The 23,226-nt window shown below is 39.6% G+C and overlaps 1 protein-coding gene across 4 annotated transcripts in view; it reads left to right on the forward strand.

The window, feature by feature from the left end:
- Nucleotides 1–23,226, forward strand: part of TMEM131L (transmembrane 131 like) — a 127,627-nt gene that overhangs the window by 61,174 nt on the left and 43,227 nt on the right. For 2 of the 4 annotated variants that reach the window (XM_084626925.1, XM_084626924.1), the window contains exons 4-12: nucleotides 2,801–2,869; nucleotides 4,217–4,340; nucleotides 5,489–5,605; nucleotides 8,881–8,991; nucleotides 17,024–17,101; nucleotides 18,545–18,698; nucleotides 20,532–20,594; nucleotides 21,397–21,455; nucleotides 21,804–21,912. In XM_084626925.1, the coding sequence (XP_084483051.1) occupies nucleotides 2,801–2,869; nucleotides 4,217–4,340; nucleotides 5,489–5,605; nucleotides 8,881–8,991; nucleotides 17,024–17,101; nucleotides 18,545–18,698; nucleotides 20,532–20,594; nucleotides 21,397–21,455; nucleotides 21,804–21,912 (884 nt within the window). The remainder of the gene's footprint in view (nucleotides 1–2,800; nucleotides 2,870–4,216; nucleotides 4,341–5,488; nucleotides 5,606–8,880; nucleotides 8,992–17,023; nucleotides 17,102–18,544; nucleotides 18,699–20,531; nucleotides 20,595–21,396; nucleotides 21,456–21,803; nucleotides 21,913–23,226) is intronic. The other 2 variants (XM_084626926.1, XM_084626927.1) reach the window with 2 other exon arrangements.

Here is a 23,226-nt window from a genome sequence, read left to right on the forward strand (position 1 = left end):
GTGGGTTGAGAGCAGGCATTGAGCACTGTCAGCTGCCAGAAGTAACAAGCAGCAAGCTCCCTCCCTGTGAAGGAGCCATTTCCTCCTTTCCTGGTGGTGCTACTGAAGTCTTCTCTGGCTGGATTGCTTCCTCAGCTTTGGAGATTTCCATACGCGTATTTTCAATGAATTCCTCATGTGCCTAGATTTGCCTCTGCCTAGCTACCTCCTCTTGTAGCTCTCCCACGTGCTTCCTGAGAGATTCTGCAGGTAGACACCTCTCACATTGGATGGTCTCCCCAGGCTGGTTTTCTGTGATGGGGAAATACAAGCCACAGTCTCTGCAAATCCACACCAGTACCTAGGTAGAGGCATCCATAGTCGGGTTCTCTGTCTGGACAGAAGTGCAGCTGGAGCAGCCAGGAGCAGTGTTGGCACTGGTGATGTGGCCTTTCCAAATTGTATTTCATCTCAGAAATAGAAATCAGTGCTCTGCCGGCTTCCAGAAGATTTTAAAAAATGCCCAGTAATGGTGGAGAATTAAATATTTTCATTTAGAAAGGCTCTATTCCTTTTTTTTGCAGGTAGTCCTCAGGATATAAACTGATTGATTGCATCAGAGGTTTGTCATGGTGCTTTTTTCCCCATTAAAAAACAGAATCAGAAAAAGCAATGGATTTACCTCTCCCTGCTCCTCCAGTCTCTCTTTTTTTAGTTGTACTCTTGCGCCTTGCCTACTCTTGATAATTGAATAATTGTTAAATGAAATGATAGTATAGAACAACTAGAAGAACCGGTGGTGTAATGTGTTTGCAGAAATCATATCTTTTTCAGTTGCAAAAAAAATGTCCATTCTTGAACACATTTGCAGTTGAAGAAAATCATTAAGTCCCCCTAATGTGGGTGCCATTTTCTAGTCTTCTGTTAAAAAAATAGATAGGGCCAAGAAAAATGATAGTAGTAGTTTTTGGTTTAACTGAGTTGAAGTTGAGTTTTTGTAACAATGTTGTTGTTTCTCTTTCCTACCAATATTGATGATTTTTGTTCGTTTCAATTTGGAATACGAAATAAATAAATACATAAATATATGCGACTATTCAAGAATAACATTACAAGTACGCATTTTGAACTAGGTGAGCAATGAACTGTCCTACCGCATGCCATAAAATCCATTTCCTGAGCTAATTAAAAAGGCCACTGTCCTCTCTTTCTCAAGGCTGTTAATGATGTTTAGGCTGAATAGCAGTCAAGGATAGCTCATATTTATTTATATTAAACTTCTTGAACCATGAAGGTGTGGACCTAGAAACCTATGTAACAATGTCATATTGTTATCAATAACTCCATCCTTCCACCTCCTTGCCTACTACTGTTTGTGACTTACTTGGGGCACCTTGTTTGAAATCTGATAGTGTTTTGTGGCACAGAGTGTCTTTCTGTTTATTTGTACAGCTTGTAACACAGTAAGTCCTCAATCACTTTGTGTGCTACTGTGATACAAATAATAAATATTGATTCGGATGATGATACTATTTGCAAATTTCCATCTTTGATCCCAACCTGTTTCAAAACTGCAACAATTAAAATCACATAATTCCCAGGGCCATTTCAGGTATTTGGTATCTTCAGATTGATGCTACTCTTTCTCTAGCTGCACCCTCTGCGAAGTATCTGCCTTTTGCCCTATATGGCTGAACCTGGTCACTGGCTGTGACACAAAGGCCTTGTCTAGGTGTTTAGGGTATGTGTAGCTACACAAGGCGGTGAAAGGCAGGCTGTGGCTATACTGCACTGTGTAGCTAAGCGCGACAGTGAAAGCATCTGCCATTCCGAACACAGGGAGCTGCTGGAACCTTCCTGGCTGGCTCTCCCCGCCAGAGCTTTTCCTCACTGCTGGAGTCTTTCACTCTGTCATGGAAAGTTTCCCACAGTGGGATACTACACTGTTAAAAATAATGGTGTAGAAAAGAGAGGCACTGCTTGAGCATGTAGAGAGCTATCTAGGGCATATGTTCCTGAATGTCTTTATTGGCCTAAGCAGCACCATCCACACTGCTATTTATACCATGCTTGGGGGCGGGTGCAGTGTTTGTACTCTACATGAGTGTAGACATAGTCAAAGGCTGCATCAACAGTAAGGGACTTTTCTAAAATATATTTAACACTGGGTGCATACCTATTGTAGACAAGGCTCTGGGGTCCATACCAGTTTTCACTACCATGCTTAATATTGTTGAAAAGTTTAAACAATGATGAAAATGGGTCCAGACCTGGAATCCTTGTCTACACTAGGGCTGTAACTTGCAGCTGAAGATATGAAAGAACTGGTGGGAATTTTTTTGTCAACTTCCCGAGTGCAGAGAAGAGTAAACTGACAACTGAAACACATGTTACTCCATTATTTCTTCAATACACCTTTGGAGAAGAGATGCTAAAGCAATATCTGTAAACCTAGGATTTGCTATTGGAAATAATTGTGGATAATGTAAGCATGGTGTTACAGTCCTTGTGATTTAATCCAAATTCTCTTCTGCACATAAGAAATATTTTAGCCTGGTTTATAGTCATAATTTCACTTGTCATGATTGCCAGTATATTCCACACAATAGAAATCTTATAAAAGTGTGGATAATGCAGCTCTACAGAGGAATGTATGAAAGTCTGTGGAACAGTGTACCTGAGATGTAAAATTAGGAGAGCACATCAGTGTTAGCACAATGACGAGACGAATGTCATGTTGTGCATATTAGGTAGCAGTCTGCCTCAGTTTCAAAATAGCATGTCAACAAAGTAGTCATAATTTTTTTTTTTTCTTTTTCAGCTTCTCAGCAAAGATACCTAATGGGAAGGCTTTACATTTTCATCCTTCGGTTCTGCATTTTGGAATGCAGTGAGTATCTTAGATTATTGTTGTTTTAATTAATAATTAATAGGACTACCACGAAATTGGGGCAAGTTTGGAATGAAAGAGCATTAGCCCAGATCATTCCTTTCCTTGGGAGATCCTACAAGAGGGGTCTCAAAGGAAGGAAATCATCTTAATGGTCTCCCTAGAAAGATCCCCAGGCACATTGTCCTGTTGAGACCATCGTCATACAGGGTCCAGGCTCCCAGCAGCCCTCCTTCTTCCAGATACCTAGCAGTGTGGCTCAGAGCAAGTCGTAGTAAAAATGCTGACATCTTTGTACGCTAGCACGCTGACTGTTCCTGTCCCACTCGTGTAGCTGGGCTAGCGTTAACAAAGGGAATTTTTTTCAGGAAAAAAGAGTGGTATAGACAAGGTACATAGATACTCTTCTCATTCCTCCCAAATCACAAGAAATATGACTCACCACTGGCTGCAGTAAAGTTCCTGGGTTTGAGGAACATTGATCATTGGGGGTCAGGTGAAAACGGTAGCTGCAGGGTTTGGGAGTAGAACACAATTTAAAAGGAGAATGGGTGACTGTAGACAGGAAACTAGTGAACATTGAGTAAACAGCATTTGTAGGTGATTACTGTAGCTGTACCAAATGGGTTCTTACCATTGGATGGCCTCTTAATGAGATAAGTTGCCTCAGTAGATCTGGGAGTGGGCTTGTTATCGGACAAGACTAACACTTAAATCAAATCTCTGAAAAAACAAACATTGCTAGAATCTGTAAGGGTTTCTGTGCTGCTTAAGTTTTGGCGAGAGGAAAGCTTTTACAGAATGATTAGCAGTTTTATCCCATCAATTACCAAAAAGCACAATCCCCTTGTGAGCTAAAGGAATGTTCTAGAAGAAGCAGAGAATGTCTGCATCAGAAACAGCTTTCAAACTTCTTACCAAAAATATATGGCCTAAAAGAATCATTTTGTCAACTGACCAAGCAAGACTTTTACTTCTCTTAAACATAATTTATTAGTTTCCTCAAAAATCTGTACCCAGCAAGTAAAAAACAACCCAGCCTGACCACTCTGTATATCTTTTTGCGAATACAGACTAACACGGCTGTTACTCTGAAATCTGTATATAATGTTTCACAAACTGTTAGTGACTGTATGTGGTTTTTGCTATGTGTAACCGATAAGTTTCAATGTAATTTATTTTTCTTTATATTTTAAAGGGTCAAATTCTGGGTTGCATAATCTTCAAATACATTAAGCTGACAAATTGTTACATATCAAAACGTTTTAATAGCACCAAAATGTGTTGATTTTTCTTGCAAATTACCAATGTTTATAAAATCAGTAATACTTTGTTTTTTTCCCTTAGGTTACTGGGACTGCCCAGATCTAAAATGCTGTATGCTTACAACCCTAGTAGGGATAGAGAAGTTGTAGTGAATTCAGTGTTTACAGCTACTAGACATTTTCATGTATCTCCTGTTCATAGCAGGGTGAGTGTTGATGTACTCTTGGAAACTATGTAGTGGCGGTGTGCCAAAACTTCATGTTTATTTTGGCCTAAAGTTTTTGTTCTGTGCTCTTTTTCCATGCTACCCCCACCCCAACTCATTCTTTCTCTGTGTGTGTTAGCTTGTGTTTTTGTTTCACTTTTATACGGGGGGGGGGAGGAGGGGGAATCCAACCTCCTACAATAAGAGAGGCTCATTTTATGATGGATGAGAAAGGAAAGAATTTGTCATTGTTAAGATGGTTAAATCCCACTCTACTGTATGTACCATAGTGCTTCTGTGGAGTTCAGTAGTTGAAAGGCCTGAAGCTATTTATAGCCTTGGATTCTCAATCTCTTGAGTATAGTCCTGTATGTTCCTTATAAAGGAGATTTACAATACAATGCTTTTTAAAGATCTTGGATTGCAGTTATAAAAATAACAAACTTCAAGATAATTGTTTAATTAAAACTCTCTTTGTGAAGCTTAAGAACATTTAAATTATGTAAAAAGTACACTGCGGTGCTCACAATTTGACAAAGCCCAGATTTCACCCTCTTCTGGTATGCTGGTATTTTTTCCCCCGTTTGCTTATATCCAATCAGCATTTTGACTAGGGCTGGATGAATGGTTCAGCAAATAAGCTTGAACTTGGCTCACATAAATGGGGACGAGTTAGAATTTTCCAGACATAAACTTGATCCTGCTTTTATGAATTAGGCTCAGATTTAGTTGCCAAACTGTATGTCCAGCCTTAACTGTGACTCAGTTCATTAAGCATCATGTAGCTCATGCATTGGTTCACTTCACAGTATGTACTGAACTACAGAGAACTGATTGTTGGGCTGAAAAGTTCTTGGACATCGGTATTGTGTAGGTGGACAAGCTTTTAGATCGTTCTGTTAAAAAATCCAAAGTGACCATTTGATATTCTAAAAATTCTGGGCTCAACACTGCACACTGCTGAGTGCTCTCAGTTCTTGTCTTTATTGGGAGTTGAGTGTGCTCAGTACCTGGCAGGAGGGGGCCCAGCATTTGTGGGGTTCATGCAACTGGATTCATGTATAGAAAGGTCTGATGATAGCTGAAGTCAAAGGGAAGGAGCTGCAATTGGCTGTATTGAGCAGCAGGCTTTTATGTTGTCTCTTTAGGTGATTCCAGCAATGGGAAAAATTTCTTTCAGAGTCCTCTTTCTGCCAACAGAGGAAGGCAGTATTGAAAGTTCATTATTTATAAATACCTCATCTCATGGAGTACTTTCATATCAGGTAACTTTTCACTTGATGCGTGCTTCAAAAATGACATCTAAAGACATTAACTTAAAAATCTAATTTTGAAAATATGTTGAATTCCTGACATAACCAGGATGAAGGGAGCAAAGTTTGCCATTGACTAAGGCCCTGGTCCTAAAAACACTTACGTATGCACTTACTGGGCAGTTACTATCAACTGTATGCAGTTACTCTCATTACTGGGGCTACTCATAGTAATACAGTTAAGCACATGTGTGTTTGTAGGATTGGGGTCCATGCCCACCTGCCACAGATAGCTGCTTCTACACCGTGTGGCAGCATAGCATGCACTATGCTGGGATGTAACATAAATTAGAAGTGTTTAGGAAACAGACTTACTGAGTCCTGTGTAGGTGGTCTTTGAGCTACAATGGGGTTCTTTTGTGAATAGATGCAGTGGAGTCTCACAGGGTGGAAGGGGTAAATCTTAGCAGTTTTAGGCTTCTTGAAAAATAAAACAAAAGGGTAAGTGATGGTTGGTGACCGGAAGGCTCCTCTTAATCTGGTTACCTGAAGAATTCACCACAAATTTCTTAACTTATTTGACATTAAAATATTTTAAAGGGGAAGTTACATATTTGCGGGGTTTTTCTTTTTGCATTTTGATTAATTTTTAAATTCTTTTCTTCCATTATTTAAAAAAAGAACACCAACTTGAACCACATTGCCCACTCCCTCATCCTGAGACTGCAGTAGGAAAGAAGTCTCAAAATGAGATGTAGGACAACTAACTTGAAAAATATACCTGATAATGCACATTATTGGTGTGTGGCATGGGTAGAGGCTCAGAACTGTGGTTGGGTGTTTTTTTTTTTTTTAGGGAATCTAGAAGAACAATATACTATATGCTGATTTTATCATCTCACTTTTTTGTCCAGCTTCTCTTCCCATTCATTTGGCTTGTTGCTCTTCATACATCTCATTTCACCTTGTCCTTTTGTGGACAAGTTGTAGGAAGGTGTTTTATAAAATGGTCAGTCATTTCACTCACCACTTAGGCTGAATGTATTAAACCAAATTCATTCCTGGTTGTAACATACAAATTTCAGTGGAGCTACTAACTTACAGCAAGATTTTATCAGTCTGCAAAGATTTTTACAGCCGTCATCTTTAAGAGAATAAAGTAAGAGCTTTAACTCCAGTTATAACAGGGCCACAAACTCTAGGGTAGGCATAACTTCTGTGGTGCAGGAGGCGTTATGATGCACTGTGACAGCATGAAGGATATAAAACACATTTGATGTTCCTATACCCTATTTATATTTCAGTGAGTATGTAAAAAATTTTTTTTTAAATGTTCCTTATGGAAAATCCATTACTATAATTTTGAGTTATGGGAAAACGAGGATGAATATACTTTTTTTAACCTTAAAATACACCTCTACCTCGATATAACGTGGGTTTGCATACAACGTGGTAAAGCTCCGACACGCTGCTCTGAGCAGCGTGTTAAGGGAGCCAGGGCACTGGATAAGGGGCAGAGGGTCTCGGGGGTGGTCAGGGGCTTTCCCCCCACCCCCAAGGGTCTGGGAGATAGGAGCTCTGGGAGGGGCACTTTTGGGGGCTCCGCAGTACCAGAGTGGCCCGGGGAATTAGCGGGGGTCTGAGAGCAGCCCGCTCCACTTCCCTTGCCCCGGCCCCAGCCGTGTCGCTCAGGGGAGCTCAGGGATCCCCCCTGCACTCACCGGAAGCGGAGCAGCCCGGCCCCAGCTCCCAGCCGCGGCGCTCCGCTTCCCGCCACAGGTGAATGCAGGACCTCTCTCCTCCCCCCCTCCCCCCCCCAGTGACATGGCTGGGGCTGGGGCAAGGAAAGCAGAGAGGGCCGTGGCTGGGAGATGGCGGAGTGGAATGGGCTGGCGCCACGTTGCCCCGCTTGCTGCCGCTGAGTACCTGTCAGGGGGCGGGGGTGTGTGGATAGGGGTCGGAGCAGTCAGGGGCCAGGGAGCAGGAGCGTTGGGGTTCTGGGGGTGATTAGGGATGGGGGTCTCTGGAGGGGGCGGTCATGGAACAGAGAACGGGGGGGTCAAAGCAAGTTCGATATAACGCGGTCACCTATAATGCGGTGAGATTTTTTTGTCTCCTGAGGACTGCATTATATCAGGGTAGAGGTGTATAGCAAAGACATCTCTTTGCACCAGTAATCAAAATACATTTCAAAGTTAGCATGTGGCTCTTCACTGAAAAAAGTTTTGGGGGGTGAGGAATAAGAAAGCAATATAAGAGATTGAAAAGTCACTTCTCAACATGTTCAGTGTGCACCTAAGATTTTAGAAGAGACTAATGAATCCTCTGCCCTCCTGTGACATCACTGGGGGTGAGGAGAACTTCACATTTTGCTTTCTACGGTCCATGTAGGTTTGGGGGCTGCTGATGGGTTGGCTCTGATGTACAGGCTGGATAAAGGAAACTATAAATACCTTATTGAAACACAATCAGCAAATTCATCTTTAAATAAAACCTGACTTAATATTAGGGGCAGAGGATTATCCCAGATGCAGAAAAATTCAACTCTTGCAGCTGTATGATCCCCTCATGTTTTTATTCCATTCTGCATTTCTCTGCAGATATTAAGCTTGTTTTAAAAAGTCTTATTCTGTTGTGAAGATACAACATTGCATGCAGTGTGCTCCTGCTCTGCTAACGCGGCGTTGAAGAAAACTGTGTTTAGCCAAATATCAGTAGTAAAAGTATGAATTCACTCATTCCCCATGCTGTTCTTCTCAGTGGTCTGTGAACAGCAAAGTCTAATGATACATTTTAAAGATGACATGGAATTTTTAAAACAAGTTCCCTCTTTTGCTGCTTTCTGTGTAAAGAAGGCATGAAATGTGTGTTCTCCCCAAATGTTCTTTTTGATAGAAGAGTTGTTGGCTGGAGGTGTCTGATATCATGGTGCAGTTCACAAGAAGCAGCAGCAACATCCATGTATATGATGTGTCGATTAAAATTGCCTGAAAGACAGAGAATTTGCTTTTTTTTTTTAATTGTTTGGAGACACTTATGTTGCATTGATGGGTGCCCTTTTATTAGGGGTACATCATAATGTCTGAATGAATGAATGCACAAAGAGACCTGTCATTACTTTTTAGAGTAGAACTCTCTGCACAAAATGCTGCGTTACCTTTTGTTTTTGAAGTGTAATTTTAAAAACTAGTTGATTTCTTGGAGTCTTACTAACAAAATGAAGTTTCATGGTTTGTGATAATTACCTAAATATCAAATGTTGGAATAATGTACTGTTTTTACAACAGGTATTTGGAATGGGATCTATGGAAACCTCTCCAGAAGATTCTAACAAGCAGCTAGCGAATACCTGTTTACTGCTTCCAAGTATCCAAAACATCCGGATTTCACCAACACTGGTACAGTATGCGTTTTTTTAAAAACACAACATTAATAAACTTAGAAATACAGGAACTTGTATTTTTATTTTCAGGTATGCAAATAAAAACATATTAAAAAAATCTTTACATATGTTTTTAACAAACGAATTTTTTTCAAAAATTGACTGCAAGTTGCATCACTTGAGATGCGTTTTTTAAAAGATTTTTACATTTCACGTTGTATGAAGGTGAATCTTACTGGTCAATCTTACTTTCTCTTAACAGTCTCATTGTCTGGTTTTTGTGCAGTGGCATAGTAATGTTATGGTAGGAATTACAAAATGGGGGGAGGTAAAGTTTAAATTAAAAAATTGGCATGAACAGTTGTTTATATGGTTACCTTTGTTTGTTTATTTACAGCTTGATTAAACTTCTTTTTTAACCATGGTGCCTACAATTGGGGTGAAAGCTCCCTAGAATAGTTATTAATTTAAAGGTGACCTGCAGAGTTCAAAAAATAGTATTTGTGACCTTTTCTGCATGTTAATAATGTATAAAATAAGCCCACAGAGATTTTAAAAAGTTATTGGCCTATTTGCCACTGCTTTGAACCTTGTGTAATTATTTGTGGCTACACAAAGTTTGAATAAAATGCTGCTGTATCAGAATGGTGACCGTTTGCACACACACTGCACTTGCTTTGAAGGAATTCAAGGCATTCGAGGATCAGACCCATTGTCTCTTACTTTAGAGCTTGTGTACACATGACCGTTATTCCAGAATAAAACTGTGTGAATTTAAAGAAAAATAGCAATTCCAGAAAAACTCCCATGTGTAGATACTCTTATTCTGGAATCAGAATATGTTTTGCTGGTTTAGCATAATCCGTTTCCAAAGAGAGGAGAATGGGAGTAGCTGTCAACAGAGACAGCAGCTACGGAGGGAAGGGGAGACTCCCAGGGTGGAAGATGGAAAGGAAAGACAGCAGAAACCTGTAGGCAGGGTGTGTAGAAGGGAGAGGGGGATCAGCAGCTTCCTGGGGAAGAGGCATGACAGTATGGACATTAATAAAGTCCCGCGCTGCCCCCCACCCCCTTTTTTTTAAAACTATACTTCATCCCCCATTTTAAAGCAAATCTGTATTTTTAATTTAAAAAAAAAACACAGAAAACCAACCCTCCCCTCCCTCTCCCCCCTCCTCTTGTTTAAAAATGTGACTTTCCTTCTGTGGTTTGCTTGTGCCTGTGACTTTTTCTTCTGGACTTTCAGTCTTCTGATTTGGGCAGGGCCGTTCTGAATTTAGGAAGTCAGTCCACCTCATTCTCAGTTTTACTTTAAATAAAAAGAAAAGGAGTACTTGTGGCACCTTAGAGACTAACCAATTTATTAGAGTCTCTAAGGTGCCACAAGTACTCCTTTTCTTTTTGCGATTACAGACTAACACGGCTGTTACTCTGAAACCTTACTTTAAATAGTGAATGTATGTGCAGGGTCAGGTAGCTGTGGGATTCAACTCACTCTGCTTAGTTCAGACATAGAGTGAGCCAAGTCCACTACTTTGACTGAGTGAGCAGGGGACACTATGCTCTCTTGGGTTTGTCATATTACATCTTGCACCGTTCTCCCCTGCCCCCCAGTTTATACACAGTGTGTGTATTTTTTAGGGAGTTTTTTGGAGTTTCACAGTAGTCAAAGCAGCTTACGCAGCTTAAACTTCTCTAACAGGTCCCAAAATAATCTGAGGCCTTACAACTTCTTCCTCCTTAGGAATTCTTTCAGGCTATGTAGATGTCCATCTGTAAAAAAAGGAAATAAGGACAACCCGGGGAATTACAGACTAATCAGCTTAACTTCAGTTCCCAGATAGATAATAGCGTTAAATAATTAAGAAATCAATTTCCAAACACCTAGAAGATAATAAGGTGATAAGTAACAGTCAGCATGGATTTGTTAAGAACAAATCGTGTCAGACCAACCTAGTTCTTTCTTTGACAGGGTAACAAGCCTTGTGGGTGGGGGGATGTGGTATATCTTGACTTTAGTAAGGCTTTTGATACTGTCGTGTATGACCTTCTCATAAACAAACTAGGGAAATACTACCTAGATGGAGCTACTATAAGGTGAGTACATAACTGGTTGGAAGGCCATTCCCAGAGAGTAGTTATCGGTGGTTCACAGTCAAGCTGGAAGGGCATATCAAGTGGGGTTCCTCAGGGATCAGTTCTGAGTCCAGTTCTGTTCAGTATCTTCATCAGTGATTTAGATAATGGCATAGAGAGTACGCTTACAAAGTTTTCGGATGATGCCAAGCCGGAAGGGGTTGCAAGTGCTTTGGAGGATAAGATTAAGATTGAAAATGATCTGGACAAACTGGAGAAATGATCTGAAGAAAATAGGATGCAATTCAATAAAGACAAGTGCAAAGTACTCTCCCTAGGAAGGAACAATCAGTTGCACACATACCAAATGGGAAATGACTGCCTCGGAAGGAGTACTGCGAAAAGGGATCTGGGGGTCATAGTGGCTCACAAGTTAAATATGAGTGAATAGTGCAACACAGTTGCCAAAAAGCAGACATCATTCTGGGACGGTGCCTAGGAGCTGCGGGGACACGGAGCGGGATAGGAAGCCAGGCCAGCCCCCACCCCTCCCCCAGTACCAGTGGCGCCCCCGGACCTCTTCCATCCCCTCCCCACCCTCCCGAGCACCAGTGGCTCCCTCCCAAGTTTTAGTCAGGGCAGGTTTTTCATAAAAGTCATGGACAGGTCAAAGGCCTGTGAATTTTTGTTTACGGTGATCTGTCCTTGACTTTTACTAAAAATAACCATGATTAAAACAGGTTTCCGAGTAGCAGCCGTGTTAGTCTATATCCGCAAAAAGAAAAGGAGGACTTGTGGCACCTTAGAGACTAAGTGGAAAGTCACTGAATGCATCCGATGAAGTGAGCTGTAGCTCACAAAAGCTTATACTCAAATAAATTTGTTAGTCTCTAAGGTGCCACAAGTACTCCTTTTCTTTTTGCATGATTAAAACATAGCCTTAGTCACTGTGAGAGGGGGAGGGTGTGTGTGTGTCTAGGGAATAGCTCTTTGGGAATAGGGAACTAGGGATTTAAGACTGAGGAAATCCTGGAGGAAAGTTGCAGTTGCAGCCAAGATCACAGAGGAGGCTAATTGTATAGTATTTTTTATTGACTATTAAAGCTAAACTCCTCAGAGGGAGGGAGTTTGCACAGTACAACCCTGATCCAGCAAGCACACCTCTGTGCAAATGTTTGCAGAATCAGTCTTATTGAGGCCCTATCTAGGCTGGGTTGTGGACATAGAGGGAAATTACTCTCAAGCTTCACACAACCGCTCTGGTGCTGGTTGAACAATATTTTGAAAACAATCCAGCCAACAGTCTGTGATGTTTTCTCTGTTTGGATGGGTAAAAGTATGCTTCGCTGATGATGATTATTACTCAGAACCACCAGACTGGTTTTTTGTTTGTTTTTAATGAATGATCAGAATGTAGTAATATGAAGTAGAATCCTTGAACTTTTATGCTGGAAAGGGAACCTAGTAGGTCAGTTGGTCCAATCTGTTGTTCTTTCTTTAAAGGTTTCTATTTCTGCACCATCTCTACTTGGTGCAAACCAAGAAGTGACTTGAAGATTTGTAGTAATTTTGACTCTTACTCAGTTCTTTTCTCCCTTTGAGAAATTAGCATTCTTCCTCTATTCCCACCCCTGCACTCCTCTTCCTCTCCCTCTGTCCCCCTACCTGCTTTCCCATTAATCTTGCCATTAAAAATGTTCTTTTTAGTAAACTGAGGTTTTTCTTGGAAATTATCTTTATTATCAAACCAACTGCTTCTTGCTTATAGGACGATTTTTACCCTTTTTTATATTTACTATCCCTGTATGTTCAGTACAATTTTCAGAGCAAAACAAAATGTCCATAATAGCAAACCACTTAATCAAACATTCATAATTGCCCCTTTCACCCACAGTAATTAATGAGATGAAATAGTCTCTAGTTACATTTTTACAGACTGATGGGAAGCTTAGAATATCCAAAATATACAAATGTATAATGGCCCTGTATTAAAGTCCAGGTTGATTTTAATATTTGTTTGCATGTGTGTGTGTTAGAGATGAATGGAGAATGGTAATTCTGTTTCAGGGAAGATTTCAAGATTTGATTTCTTTTCAATTCGGAAAGAAAACCAAAAGTTTCAGAATTCTCCCTGAAAGGGAATTACCATTTTCCACCCAGTCCTACTGGAAGTCCTGACTCTGAGGCACCTTGCCCGGCAGGCTGCCCATGATCCCAGGCTGCTGAAGAGCTGTAAGCCTAAGAGCTTGGGAGCCGGGACTCCCAGGGCGTTCCATCAGCCCATCATGTGTGCTGCTCAGGAGCCAGGCAGGCATGGCATGCTGGTAGGAAACCAGACAGGTTTTCATTGGAACCCTGTCTGGTGTCTGACAGAATTTTGTCAAAATTGAAGCATATCCACAGAATTGTTTGACTTTGGCAAATCCTGATGAAAAACCATTGAGCTGAAGTTGTTTGTGTGTGTGTGTGTATTCTCAGTATAAAATATATAGAGAAGCTACTGCAGATTTGTGAAGGGAATCAAACTGGTTCTATTATCTGTGTCACACAGGGCTCATTCTAGATCTTTTTGACTCGGGTTTTTGCTTTTTCATTTTGCTTCTTATGAGAACAAGGCACTGTATAATTTCACATTCTGCTATGATTCACATGCCGTAGCAGTTTTCTGTGTTATAGGACAGAATACTTACACAATCAAGAACAGCAGATGAAGGTGATGAAGGTTTTTTTCATGGAAGCTCTGCTTTTGACAGTGTACTGATTCTAAGATTCCTTATTTTGTCCTCACTTCTGTGATATATGCATCCTGTCAATTATGTAAGACACTTGGCTTGACACACGATGTATATTGTCTGTCATAGCAGAATGAAGAACCCTTTTCTTTTCTGAAGTTATCTTTGTACATTTAAAAAATCCCTATAGACAGCAGATGAACATAAAATACAGGTGGTGTGTTGGAATTTTTTTTCCCTTTAGTGGCTTCACTCTTTTAAAATAACAAATTACAGCATCCGGGACATTCAAAACAAAACTATTATGATTGGGATTGGTCAACTGGTGCACCAGATTGGCTACTTGACTACTGTGCTCCTAGCAATTGTGGGCAACAAAAGGAAGGCAGAAATTCCCTGCTCTAAGGCATTTAAAATCTAGACTGGACAGAGTGAAATTCAGAAATATAGTAATCACCATAAAAGTTGGGGGAATAAAACTCCATTGACAGGTCAAGTCATTACGACTGTGTAACAATGCCTTCCTCGGCCCCTCCACAAACTCAGTCGGAGACCTCTCCAAAGTACATGCACCAGTGTCCTCTTATTGTTCATGTCTGTTCCCTCCACCTACTATTTACATATCTTACAGACCAATACCCTGGGAGACCGCTAGCTTCTCCTGCTAGCTGGGATCTAGAGCCTGTTGCTCCTCCCTTTCCGTCTCCCCTTTGCTTCCTCCCAGCCAGCTTTATATAGCAGGCTGGCTGCTCAGGCCCGCAGGTGTAGCTGCTCAGGTGATTAGGGTGTGGCCTCCCTGGCCAGCCCTAATTGACTCCCTTTTTAACTGGAGTTGGGCTAACAGGGGCCTGGCTTGGATCACCTAGCCAGCACCCTGTTACAGACCAAAAATCTGGGACAATAGCAAATCATCTTGTGAATCCTACTCCTATTAGGAATGAAATTTTTTCAAAGCACGTAGGGCTTTCATAAGGCTTTCCTCATCACCTAATCCCTGATTTAAGGGTTTAGGATAAACTTCATCCTATAAGAAGTTGTTAAACCACATTTGATACGTAATGGAGAGGAGACATGAGAAATGGAACATGACATGAAAAGCCTCCAAAGTAGCAGATATATGACTAAGAGACAGAATAGTCTTTACTCCAAGTAGAGAGAGAAGTAGTTCAAAAAAAGCTATAGAAAAACTTGACTCAGAGTATTACATTTAGATGACCTTTATGTGGAGAAAATCTGAAGGAGTCTTAAGCACTTTGAGCAGAGGAAAAGAATACATAAAGTAGTGATGTATAGGCTAGTGAAAAAAAATATAGTTCTTTCCAGGAAGGTTCAGAAGGGAAATCCAAGTTGGATAAGGTTTATCAGACCAATTAGCTGACTTGTAAGTGGTCTGCTCACATAAGCCCATTGTCTTGTTGAAACCCCACTGCCAGTAATAGCTGTGGAAGGTTAATGGTGCATATATTGGATTTGAGAGCTTGATCTACTTGCATAATTTGATTAGGACAAAAAAAAGTGAAATTGCAAAAAGAGGTGAATTGTTTGAGACTCCCATTCCTCAAGAGTGCTGCTGTGCTAGAAAAGGAGGCTTTTTTGAAATGTTTTTTTAAATTATGCGATTAAACTCTGGAGGTGTTAGAACTCCCCCTTGTGGGATTCTGCAATATTTGCTATATAAATTGAGTTAATACCAAAGAAAGCATGTTGACTTTTTGTTTTGTTGTGCTCTACGCAGTCACATATTACATTAGAAGCATTATGCATGGTGTGAATTTACTGTGTGATAAAACCACCACCTTATCAGTAGAAAAAGGCTTCAAAGTGTCTCCTTCTGATCGTATTTCTTTCAGGATTTTAAATGCATGTCTCTTCCCTGAGCAAATAATGTAATAAATTTCCTGTGAGGTTTTTATACAAAAGCTCATCAGAGACAAAAATATGCATTAGCTTATGGCAACTTTTAACATTTTTCACAGTTCTGCCTCTTTCAACTTCAAATTATTTCAGTTTTTTTAAAGGGAAGGATCTAGTAGATTACACTGGCTCCTTGCACCTTTGCAGACCTTGATTCACATTTGAGTGAGGTCAAAACTGAAAAATTGACTGACTGTGATCTTAAATTAGTTCCCAAACCATCATGTAAGTTGGCATAATTGACCATCACTGATGAGGAGAAGCGCAAAACTATTATGGATTGTTAGTATGACAAATTATGTATGACAATATTTTACATGGTTTGCATGCATTATATCTGGCTTTAGACAGTGCTCCTGCATGAACATTTTAGAAGCTGGCAAAATAAACACATTCATTTTTTTCTTTCAAATGGATAAAAAGGTGAAGCAACAGAAAATCATTTCTTGGTGGTGGTGGTAGTTTATTTCTTTGCTTTGGTGTGAGGCCTGAACGTCAGGGCTGCATCCAGGAAATCTAACCACAAATTTAGCCTCCCAGCAGGTTTTCAAATATGCTGCTTTACAAGCAGCAAAGAAAATACGCAGGAAGACGAGGAAGGAAGCCTTTATTATATGTAAAAAAAGTATTATAGGAGAAAATCGAGTAGGAGCTTAAGATTTATAAGAGTTCATCATATGTTGCTACTGTATAAAATGTTTAATAATAATAATAATAATAATAGTTTGACATGGAAGTAGGAGTGGAAATGATACAGTTTCTCATTGAGCAGTGACGGTTGGCAGCCATGTTACCCTAAAATAATAGTCAAATTAAAAAAAATAATTTTTTTTTTAAACTTATCACCTTGCTGATGTTACTGTCCGGGATTACATTTTATTGAAATTGAAAGAATTGACAACATTGCCATTTGTTTTTTGTTATTTTGTTGGTTTGCCTTTTGCGTTTCCTTCAACTAGTACAATGAAAATAATGAAGTCAACTTCACACTCATTTATAGTCAGTTTTCACCTGGAGGTTCTCAGTGATGCAATGTTTGGGTGTCATGTATTGCACAAAAACATGTATCTAAAACCAGTGATTTAGATTTATGGATTTTAAAAACAAATGAAAATGTTAGATTTTGTGTAAAAGCTTAGCTTTCAAAAGCCTACATTTTGGAGAAAAAACATTGTATCTTTTAGAATCTCAATAGAAAAGTAATGGGAATAGTTTTTAATTGGCCTTACAAAAAGTTACAAAATGTAAACTTTGGGCCTAATTTGACTGGATAGAATCTGTTAAATCAAACTCTTTGAACTGTTGTCTTCGTTTTTACTTTTCTAGGCAAAAACTACAAATGACAGTCTCTTACAAGTTCATCTTGAATGCAGTTTACATAACAATGTGTGCCAACAACTCAAGGTATGACATATACATTTCATTGTAATGGAACGTTGACCAGGGTTTTAGGTATAAACATTAGGGCTGTCAATTAATCACAGTTAACTCATCTGATTAACTTAAAAAAAAATTAGTCGCGATTAATCACAGTTTTAATCGCACTACTAAACAATAAAATACCAATTGAAATGTATTCAATATTTTGGGTATTTTTCCACATTTTCAAATATGTTGATTTCAGTTACAACACAGAATGCAAAATGTACAGTGCTCACATTATATTATTTTTATTACAAATATTTGCACTGAAAAAATGATAAACAAAAATAGTATTATTCAGTTCACCTCATACAAGTACCATAGTTCAGTCTCTTTATCATGAAAGCGCAATTTACAAATGCAGATTTTTAGTTATTTATTTATTTTGGTTACATAACTGCACTCAAAACCAAAACCATGTAAAGCTTTAGAGCCTACAAGTCAACTCAGTCCTTCTTCTTATTCAGCCAATTGCTAAGAGAAACAAGTTTGTTTACATTTGCAGGAGATAATGCTACCCGCTTCTTATTTAGTGTCACCTGAAAGTGAGAACAGACGTTTGCATGGCACTTTTGTAGCTGGCATTGCAAAGTATTGTCAAGCGATTAAAAAAATTAATCACACTATTAAACAATAATAGAATACTATTTATATAACTATTTTGGATGTTTTCCACTTCTATCTTTTGGAATCTCACAGCTGTGAGAAGTCTGGGATCTAGATTGCGTCTCTTACCTTATACTTCACCATACTATTTAAGGTCAGCTGAGTGCTCTTTCTCTCAGTCCCTGAACTTGGACACTCTTTGTTGCACATTTGAAGGTTCCCCACCTTTGGAATTTATTCCCCTAGTCTGTTTATAGTACACCCTATTCAGAGTGAAGGATTTTACAAATGAAAATGTTTTACAGTCCTAAGGCCAAACCTTCCAGTTGAAACTACTGTTACTGGATTCTTTTGAGGCTTAACCCTTAATGTCGTTTTAATGTTTTTTTATTATTTATCACTTGTATTACTGTGGCACCTCGGAGTCCAAATCATGGACCAGGACCCCATTGTGCTATGCTTTGGTTTTACTTTTTTGTGTAGGTGTGTGTGTGAACTGAGTGTTTGCTGAATGCGCCCTGCAGACTGCAATCTTCTGTTTATCCAGAAAGAGGTGCAGTGTTGCTGGGGAAGGCTTCCCCACGTCGCCCCCCAAAAGTGCCTATTCGAGTGGAATTTGCTTTCTGTACCTGTGTAGTTCTCTGCCTCTACTGAGAATTCCATCAAAAGTTCTAATTACTGCCCCGGGATTGGTACCTTTGATGTGCATAGAACGTTTGTCCATTAGAAATTGGCTGAGACCATCAATTCAGTATGTTTTATTCTAATTGGATTATTTTATGAAATTTCCCCTCCTTTTTTCCTCCTTTGTCACTCCAGAGTTGCTGTTTTATGTCTGACGATCCAGTGCTGCTAAAAATGAGATTAGTACTAAGAATGGAAAACTCCCAGCAAGAATTTGTGGATCACAGACAGTACTTACTGGAGAATCTTTTTGTAGTTTATGTAGCAATGGACAAAACTGAGACCTCAGGTAAATCCAAGACGTGACTGTTAATTTTAATAGAAATTGCTTTTATATACACTTCAGAATCTGGTATACACCAATATATTGATCTCAGTGACATCCTCTTTATTTTGCTGTTTAATGAGAAGGCCAGATTAGTGAAATGAAACGGTTTTACATTTTGTGTTTAATGTAGAATTACTGTGGTGGTGTTTCTTAATGAAAGAGGTAGCATCCATCTGCAGTTGTAAACTACATCTGTGACATTCTTTTCTTTTTCCCTTAAGATTTGTGTATGGAACAGAAATGTCCTTTTCTTAGGTGTCTGTTTAAATTGCACAAAATGGGTAGTGGTGGTGGTGTTTGCTTTTGTTTTCACCTTTCAGCAAAAGTGCAATTGATGAAAACTGTAGTATTCAAATTTCCAAGGAATTAGATTAACAGAACTAGACCTGCAAAGAAATCAGGACCTAGAAAGAGCAGGCATTGTGGAAATTACTGTGATAATATAATATAAAGGATCTTCATAACATCATTTTTGGAGGCTAGAATTCCACAAGCGAAGTAACCATCTACATACATTTTTTGCATCATACGTTTGTTGGGTAAATAGGTAATTTTTCTTCAAATCCAAGGGATTAGATATCCTTGATTTTTAATTATTTATAGCGCATCACCACCTTTATAATTGTTTAGGTTTTTTGGGACATTAGAACAAAAATAAGGTTTTCTGCCAGTTGTACTGTCTGCTAGAAGAAAAAACAACTTGTGAAAACAGATAAATGATTCAGTTATCGTTTTTACTATATTTCAAGGTCTGGGTGCAAAACGCATTTATTGTTCTTCCAGAGCCTGCTGTGTGGTTGGAAGCGTTGGTAGTTTAGTGGAGTGATACTTACATTTGACTGATGGAGCTGATATGTCCACAGTAAATCTATTTCCCCTCACATCTGAGATAGCAGTGTTTTGCTGCACTGACTTGTGGAAGCATACTTATTCTTACACTTGTGGATAAATGTTCACATCTGTCATGTCCAGGGGTATGGCTGTAACATCCTTTTTAATGGATTCAGGTGATAGAAGAGCATTTTAAAAAGCTACACGCTTCCTCAATATAATGCAAATCATAAATCCCTATACACTAGGGTAAAGGCCCATCATAATTCCTTTATGATGCTGGCAGTGGGAAGTTATAGATCTTTTGCCTTGATGGTTCCTGTGGGCAGCTTTTCAACTTCAGATAATAATCTTTGTTAGTTTTCTTTACGTTGATGTGCTTAAGTAAGAGAGACTTGGAGTCTGCGTCTCTTCTCACTACACCAATGTGAATCGAGAGTAACTCTGTTCAAGTCAGTAAGCCAGATCATGTGTTCTGTGGCCTGCAAATTTGGGGTGTATGTTCATGTATGTGTGTGTACAAAGGAGGCTTTATAGCACATTTGTGGCTCCCTGATCTTGGGATCACTTTGGCTCCTACAGTAACTTAGTGCAGTTTTAGCCACACACCTCTCCCACAGCCATACATCCTATTGTTTGTTGATCTTTTGATTTTGGATTAATTATTTTGATTACTTAAGAATTCCCAGCACTTTGAGACTTGATAGGTTATTGTCCCAAGGTCATGCCCACTATTAAAATTACTGTTCAGTTGGGAACCCCGATGTGCATGGTTACAACTTTCACACATCGGAAGAACCTTCTGTGTTTGTAATAGTTTTATTAACATAGTGAGAAAAGTTACAAACACTCCAGACCAGCAAGGTGGATAGAGATAATTCAAAATGTGTCTCTGAGCATCCATATATTCACACCGTCCCTTGCAAAAGGACCTGAAGTGTTTGTTATCATCCTCATCATCAGACTCACCATCATTGCCAGTGGTCACCACCCTGGGGTCTCCCAAGAGTTACATCTCCCACACAGGTCAGGATGCAACTTTTATAATGTGTTAAACTGCCACTATGCCTAATGCGTATTCACAGTAGAGGTTTCTCCTCTTTTCCTTATGTGTATTTCCTCACCCTACTAATGTTGGGGTGCCTTTCTCCCATAGGTTACTAGCCTGTTTATTTCAAGCTTGTTAATTACCATGGTACTCTTGTGGTCAGACCTCTGCTGATGTACCTTACTTAAAATATCCCAAGCTGGTATGAATTGGCATCTTGTGGTTACCTGTCAGCAGTTTAGTTATTACTGCATTCTGTCTTGTCTCTTTTATAATCTAGGGTTACTCCTAGTTAACTGTGTGTGCTAAGGCTTTTGGGCCTTATGCTTTGTCACCTAAGCTATTGTTTTACAGGCCTTGTAATGGTTCTGCCTTAACTTAATACCCCGTCTTACTTGGCAAATACCTATCTCTATGGGCTACCCTATACCATGGCCTGGAAAAAGGGAGGCTATGCTGGCTCTGTGGATAGGGCTGTGTGCCAGCTGGGAATTTAGGAGCTGGTAATAATGTCAGCTTTCCAGCTGATTTTTGCCCCCAGAATTAGGGCCAAAGATATGGCATGGTGGATTTACACCAGCATAAAATGGTGTGAGAGGAGAGTCAGGCCCAATGTGTGATTAACTTCTAATTTTTACAAGAGACATTTTTTCACATAGAATTATTCTATCTCCTAATTTTCATTTAAGTAAGTTTGATATTGTTTCTCATATTACTGTCTGACAAAGCAGTAGTACTTTGATCTTTGGTACTTATCTGGATGTTCATTTTTTTGGACAGATGATTCCACAATAAACATGTATGTATTGCATTCAGGGAACAGCGTTTTACAGATACAGGTAATTACGTTCTTCATGCAATCCTATTCGGAGGTATTGAATTTAATTAGGATGTTAACTAGCTTTACTACTTACTTTTTTGCTGTCGCCAGATAGCACACTTCTTTATTTTAAGACGCATTTACCACATTTAAGTTTGTATATGTGTCCAGCAGCATTTGTAGATTGTAAACAACAGCTCAGATAATGATTTTTAATGTACCGGTTAACCAAAATAAAAGCCACAAAACTATTCATCACATACGATAAATGACTGTTCCTTCTAAGTTTGTCAAGAAGATGAATTAAATACTAAAAATATAATGGTAATAGTGCTACAGGGATTGGTAATGTATCATTTTAATGCAGGACATACAGCGTTTCTCACAAAAGGATACATCATCTGTGCAGTTTGAGCCAATACAACTTCCTTCTTCAACCACAAATTTTACAAAAGTTGCTTCCATTGTTTGCAAAGGTACAGTATGTATATTTTATGTATATAATATGATTACATGAGGTACATATCGAGGTACTTATAAGGTACTCTGAAAAGGCTCAAGACAAACTTATCTGTGCAGCGTTGCTCTCTTAAAACATACTGGGCTAGGAGGAGGAAGAATTCTTTGTACTTATTTTATTTCCATCCTATTTTGTATCATTCTGTAACTCTCAGACGTGTGCGCTCTCTCTCCCCACATACACACACCCCTGATCATAGATTCAATACAGGCAATATTAACAGGAAGAGAGAGTGGGTGACTAATAAGATTGTCAGCTGATTGTCAGCATTTATTGCATGTACCTTTTAGGTTTCCTTTAATCATTTGGATGATTCTTTTATTTTAAAAATCTTAAATAGTACACTTTTGTGCTTGGGTGGTACATTTTTATGGCAGTTTTTGTCGGGATAGTTTGAGAGAATTGCCTGAGTCAACAAAGCATGTTTGTGGAAGAGCTAGGGTTAATGTTTAGAAGTTGCTGTTTCCAGTCAGCCCCATGCTCTTACCACTAGGCCATGTCGATGATCTACTGCAGGGGTTCTCAAACCTCATTGCACCGTGACCCCCTTCTGACAACCACAATTACTACATGACCCAGGAAGGGGGACTGAAGCCTGAGTCCTGCCATCCAGGGCTGAAGCCCTTGAGGTTTGGCTTTGACCCTGGGTGGTGGGGTTCGGGCTTTGGCTTTGACCCCGGGCTCCAGCAAGTCTAATGCCAGCCCTGGCGACCTCTTTAAAACAGGGTCGTGACCCACTGTTTGAGAACTGCTGATCTACTGCATTATTACTGAAATTCTTATTTAGTTTCCCTGACTCGGATCACTGTTGTCGTGCAAACTTTGTCACTTATGTACTCTGTAGTGCTCTACACATTTTTGTTATGCTTTCACCCTCTTGATCAGTGCTTCCAAATTCTTTCCTCTGCTTCTTATAAAAACATGTGTTTTGTTTTGTTTGTCTGTCTGTTTTGGGAGTGGTGATGGGGACAACAAAATACATTTGCTCAAAGAATTTACTTCATAATGAGTGTGGGACTCATCCTTCTAAGAAAGAGCAGGCAACGAAAGCGGTAGAGGGGTAGAGTGAGTTTTTTATTTTCCCAGGCATGCCTTTTATTTCTTGAGGGTAGCAGCTTGGTTCAGTAGCTAGGGTAGCGGACGGGGAGTAAGGAGACTTGAGCTCTGCCACTGACTCCCGGTTTGATCTTGCACAAATCAGTTTTATGGTCTGATTTTCTGAAGTGCTGAGCACCCATGAATGTCTTAAGTCAATACTCAGCGCATCTAA

This window comes from Lepidochelys olivacea (assembly GCF_965140295.1).
Source record: "Lepidochelys olivacea isolate rLepOli2 genome assembly, chromosome: 4".
NCBI classification, from domain to species: Eukaryota; Metazoa; Chordata; order Testudines; family Cheloniidae; genus Lepidochelys; species Lepidochelys olivacea.